We start from the raw sequence: 5401 nt of genomic DNA on the forward strand, positions 1-5401 counted from the left end.
TGGGATCGTAATCCCCCTCGCTGGAGTCCTCGGAGCAAGTGAGGCAGTAGTCCGCCGCGGTCTGGAACGACAGAAAAGCATTGAGGTCGCGGACCCCGGAGTAGTCCCACTATGAGGCCGTGAAATTATCCATGAAGAAGTTCACGTCGTCCGCAGTGTCGGGGTAGGAGTCGTCGGGTGATGATGCGATGAGGTTGCGGATCGAAATGAGGTGATGACCCGGCAGATCCTCGTACGCACTCAGGTTGGTGCTGACCGACGAAGCGTAGGTCACTGCGGTGGTGCGCATCCCAAAGAGAAAGGGTGACGACGTAGCCGTGCCCTCCTTGGGAGGCACCGTTGCAGCATCTGGTGGTGGTGAAGCGGTCACGTCCTCCGCCACGGCGCCAGGCTGCGACACGCCAGTCTCAACCCGCGTGGGGGAGCTGAGGCCAGCCGCTCTGCACAGCTCCATGCGCGCTTACCGCGCGCGCTGGCCCGAGCGCCTCCTGCGTCGGGGCGGTGGAGTCGGAGCATCGGGGTTGGCTCCGGCCGGACGAAGCTCCATGTCGTAATCGTTTTCGGTCGCGACGAAGTCGAGACTCCCGAACCGGAGCACCATGCCTGTCGGGAGCAGGCGTGGCCCGTCTGCCATCTAGGGGACAAGAGGGAACGAAGACGAAAGTCACGCAGCGCAGTCCCCTACTTGGCGCGCCAATTGTCGGTGTCCAGACCCGGCGGCCTGGCACCAACTAATGAAGATGCTGCGTGTCCCTAACCTAGATGGTTGACGCAAGAGGTAACACAGTGACGCAAGGGTTTATCTTGGTTCCGGCCACAGGGCCGTACGTCCAGCAGGGGTGTGCGAGTGCACTGTATTATCTTGCACCGAAGTGCCTATAGTAGGGGAGTACAAGCGAGGCGAGAGAGGGAGGGAAGCGCCCAAGTCTCTGCTAAGTGATTGAGGCAAGTGCCAATATCGGGAGAGTGAGCGAGTGCTCTGTGAGTTGGGTGTGAGTGAATGGATGGAAGGCGATCGGATGAAGATGAAGGTGCCCGCCTCCTCATTTTATAGACACAAGGAGGGGCGGAGTACATGTACGGGGAGATCAGAAGTCGTCGTCTTCTCCCCGAATCGTAGGGGTGCAGTGGTCGGCTATTGTTGGCTGTGGAGTACTGGAGAGCATGGCGCCGGGCGTGGCAGTCGTCCTGGGAAGCTCTTTAGCCTTGCGGGGATCGCGCCGGTGCCCTGGTGACTCCTGTGGGCGTCGTGGTTGTTGCTGTGGAAGGTACCGTCCTCCACACTTGACTCGGCGGAGCACCGAGGGTTCTGCTGGCGGGGGTCTTGCCCTGGTCAAGGTCCGTACCTCGTCCGAGGGTTGCGCCCATGCTTGCCGAGGGTTCTGCAGTAGAGGAGGGTACGGGGAGTTGGCAGTACAATGGCAAGAGCAGTGTCAGGCACGTCTGCACATGGTGTCGCAAGTTCCCACAGGGTCGAAATAGTGCCGGGGATGGCGGAACAGTGACCGGAGTTGGCGGACGGGACTCCGGTCACAGCTGTTGTGCGGCATGGTGGCCTTACACCGTCTGACTCCGCACTCTGCGGTGGAGTGGTTGGCATTTAATGGCTCTGTCTGTCGGGTGAGTGAGCAGATGGGTTGCTAGTTCCATCTGCTGAGGGGTGGCCTCGAGCGAAGCGGAGTTGGCCTACCTTCTGAGGGTAGGTCCGTACCCTCGAGCGAGGCAGAGACGGAGCGCACCGCTGGAGGCCTCGGCGGGGAGGCCTCGAGCGAGGCGGAGATCGTTCCACGAGTTCGAGGGGGCTCGGATGGGCCGTACCGTGGAACTGGGCCGTGCCGTGGAGCTGGGCCGCGAGCCAAGTGTGTATTGGGCCTTACGGGAGCCTGGGGAGGATCCGGGTGTTGTAGGAGAGCTGCAGATGCTCCACAGTATCCTGGTGCAAAGTGACGATGGAGTTATCATCATTGGTGGCTTCTTACTCTCCAGAATCGCCGTCGAGTAGTCTTTTTTCCCCTTCAGATCGGTGGAAAACGGCTTGTCTTGGTTCGCCGTGACTGAACAAAGTGGTTGGCACTGTGGGCCCGATTGTTTAATTGTGTTTTGCGTTTTTTTAGAGCAGTTTAATCCCTAGATTAAGGTGCCCCTAATTATGGTACTCGATAGTTATCTATTGGACCCCTAGTCAGTCATGGAGCCCACATGTCATTCACTTTGCCTTTATCTTCTTCCTCACCCAGCCTCCACCGCTAAGCAGTCCGCCCGCCGCCGCCCCGCCTGGCACGGCCTCCGCGCGCCGCCCGCCCGCCCGCCCCCCCCCCCCCCCCCCCCACGCCGGCCACGGCTCCGGCCATCGTCGCCGCCCTCCCCTGTCTCCGCCGCGGGCCCCGCTCCTCCGCCTCGCCTCGCCTCGCCGGCGCTCCGCCCGCAACGCGCCGGCACTCTGCCCGCCCCTGCCTCGCGCCGCCTGCTACGCGCTGCCGCTCCGCCCGCCCCTACGCACCGCTTCGCCCGGCCGTATCGCCGGCCGACACCGCTCCGCCCCCCTCGCTTGCCGACACCGCTCCTCCCTCCTCCACGACGAGCTCGGCCGGCGCCGATCCTCCCTGCTCCACGCGGAGCTCCGCCAGCGCCGATCCTCCCTGCTCCGCGCGGAGCTCCGCCGGCGCCACGCCTCCCTCCTCCGCTCGGATCTCGACGAGCTCGGGCAGCGCCGCCCCTCTTTCCTCCGCGCGGAGCCCGTCCTTGCCCCGCCCTCCCCTTCACGCTCACGGACGGAAGCCGACGCCGTCCAAGTGGGTCAGGGTGGTAAACTGGTAACTCGTAGCAGACACAAGTTGCAGTCCAACCCTCATCTTTCTTCCTAATCACCCCGCTTTTTTTTTCGAGCCCCCAAACGACCAAACTTCCCCCTGTTCCGCCGTCCCGCGAGAAGAACCCGCACCTCTCCCGCCGGCGGCGAATCGACGCCTCCGACTTGGTCCCATCTCCTCCATCGCAGCAGCGTAGCGAGCCCACCACGATTCTCCCACTTCCTTCCTCTATCCGAGGCCCTTTACTCTTGTTCGTACCCCGCAACTGTCTGGGCTCTCCTGGATTGACTTCTTTTGCCGGTAACGAGGCCTTCCTTGCTTAGGCTGGGTTGCTTTGTTTAGTGAATTTTCTGTTCCTGGATCTTCTCGTTGCTGTGTGCAATCAAACCCGACGATTTCTTGCTTGGCATGGATATTCCGGGCCATCCAGATCCAGTTTGCTGCTGTGATGCAACTTGGCTGAGGGAGCTAGAGACGCATTGTGAATTTGTGTTAGGTTGCTGTTCTGCGGCCGTTTTCATTGTGCATGTTGACTTAACTGGAGCACACCATTTCGTTGGGAACATAAATTTCAATGCTTATAAGTTATAAGCATGATTTTGTTATTTCAGGAGCTTATCCAACAAGGCAACAACACGACTGCATGAGATTCGTTCTTTGTTCAGTTACACGATTATATGTTGGGAAAAGCCTCCATAGATGGCTGGCCGCCTCAAAATTCATGTGCAAGCTTGTTATGTCAAGCAAAACTAAGAATTGAGATATACTTTGTTGTATTCTACTGTAAAAAAGAAAAAGATGTACTTCATCCGTTACTGATTGATGATGATAGCTGCATGTTTGATTCACACTGTATCCAGATCCAGTTTGTCTGATGAAATTCCAAATTATGATTGCAATTTCATCGGATTTAAGCAACTCTTTGTCAGTGATTTCCGCAAGACTTGTCCTTTTAGGTTAGGTGGACCAGTTATGTTGTCTGAAATTGTTCATTGTTGTATGTGAAAACATTGCGTAGCCACTATACCCTTTTTCTGCTATCCTGAGAACTATGATGATTCTTCATGGAGCATATACCTGACTTTGTTATCATTTCTGCTAGTGCTATTAACCTTGGATACATAAATGGAAGGGCGCCCCTCAAAAAAAATATCAGCTGCTGAAGCTGTCCTGGTGGGAGCATTGTCATCCGGTGTTAATGTAAGGGCATTTCTTTTGATGCAGAATTACTGCAACGAATTCCATATTCAGTGTCTTCCATCTTAGTTCAACTCTAATAGTGTCTCTTTTCACTGTGGTATAGTGTTCGCTGTTGTACAGTGTTCATTATACTATCAATATATCTTGTCTCTCCTTACGTGGTTTGGCATTGCACAAATTGATAAGAAAGCTCAACAGATGTTGTCTTGCTGTGCAGGCTCCCACGTGGTCTGTGCTGAAGATCACATTTTTGCTCCTGGCCTTATGTTTTACTGCAATGCTTGCTCTAGCATTTTCGTCGAAAAACTTTGTGATCGTTGGGCATGTTTTTCTGCTCATAACTATTGGCATGGTGCTATTTGTGCTGCTTAATAGGTCAGTCCCTATCCCCGTGTGGGGTGCCCCACTAACAGATTTGCTCTTTGTTGATGAATGATTAATTCAAGTGATGTTTATGTATTGTAGGTTTCTGGCAGAAGTTGGGCTTGTGCCTGTTGAACAACAGATGCAGGAGATGGGCATCCACAAAACAGAAGCCACAGATAAAGAGAAAAGAAAGTAACCGGTGACAGACTATTGTTGATATGAGAAACAGCTTAACACCTTACATTACATCATTTGACAGAGTGCCATTTGCCATTCAGCTCCGATGATAGCTTTCAGTTCAGCATTCAGACAATACAATTTTGCACAGACGATCCTACCTCTTTGGACATACTTCTAAATGCAACCCTATTCCTATCCTGAAGTGAAATGGATCATGGATGTAGCAGCGCACATCAAGCCTGCTTTTGCTCTTCCTTGGGTTTGCTCTTCTTCTTAATGTAGCAGAAGCATGAGCAGCAGGGGAACTGAAACAAGAACTTCATTTATCAGAGAAATCACGCATACTTTGTTTGGAGAAATGTTGTGTGGAAGGGATTTGCATGCAATGCAACCCTTAAATATACTAAATGTGTTGCCTTGCTTATCCATCTGACATTAGAATTTGTGGCCAACTGTTTTCGGCCTGAAGCTTTTAACCTCCTCTGATACTTTCTTTTGTTTGTGATCTTTATGTAATCTCATCATGTTTGACTGTTATTTAGCAGAGGAGATTTTCACTGCAAGTAATTATCATTCCTTTGGCTGATTCTTGTATTAAACGGGATATCTAAATCTGATTCAGAAGTCTGGAGGGCATTTGATTATTGGAAGCTTGTTTGAAAAGCTAGGGAAGCCTTCCGTCGCCATGGAAGGCATATTCGTTAGCTGCTGATGGGTTTCTGTGGTCTCTGCAATCTTTTAGACTTGTGGATTCGAAGGGCAAGTGTATGGAGTACGTGCAACTCTAAAAGAAGCTGCTTAAATACACATTTCTTTTGGGCTGTCATATAACTCTGTATTTTAAC

The 5401-nt window shown here is 53.4% G+C and overlaps 1 protein-coding gene across 2 annotated transcripts; it reads left to right on the forward strand.

Annotated features, from left to right (window-relative positions):
• The first annotated feature begins 2464 nt into the window (after positions 1–2464).
• LOC120658088 lies at positions 2465–5155 on the forward strand. 2 transcript variants are annotated; one of them, XR_005668509.1, is made up of 4 exons: positions 2474–3110; positions 3913–4010; positions 4228–4385; positions 4476–5155. XR_005668509.1 is itself a non-coding variant. In XM_039936297.1 (3 exons), the coding sequence occupies exons 1-3, from the start codon at positions 3936–3938 to the stop codon at positions 4570–4572; spliced, it is 330 nt and encodes a 109-aa protein (XP_039792231.1). In that variant the 5' UTR covers positions 2465–3935; the 3' UTR covers positions 4573–5155. The 2 variants fall into 2 exon arrangements, 1 of the variants encoding a protein (XP_039792231.1); XM_039936297.1 differs by having other exon boundaries at positions 2465–4010.
• Positions 5156–5401: the final 246 nt, after the last annotated feature.

Source organism: Panicum virgatum, chromosome 2N, assembly GCF_016808335.1.
Source record: "Panicum virgatum strain AP13 chromosome 2N, P.virgatum_v5, whole genome shotgun sequence".
Classification (NCBI taxonomy): domain Eukaryota; kingdom Viridiplantae; phylum Streptophyta; class Magnoliopsida; order Poales; family Poaceae; genus Panicum; species Panicum virgatum.

Coding starts and splice junctions, on each gene's coding strand:
- LOC120658088 (XM_039936297.1), top strand. CDS start 3,936: ATGGAAGGGCGCCCCTCAAAAAAAATATCAGCTGCTGAAGCTGTCCTG. Junction 4,011..4,227: donor CATTGTCATCCGGTGTTAAT/GTAAGGGCATTT, acceptor CTTGCTGTGCAG/GCTCCCACGTGGTCTGTGCT. Junction 4,386..4,475: donor CTATTTGTGCTGCTTAATAG/GTCAGTCCCTAT, acceptor TATGTATTGTAG/GTTTCTGGCAGAAGTTGGGC.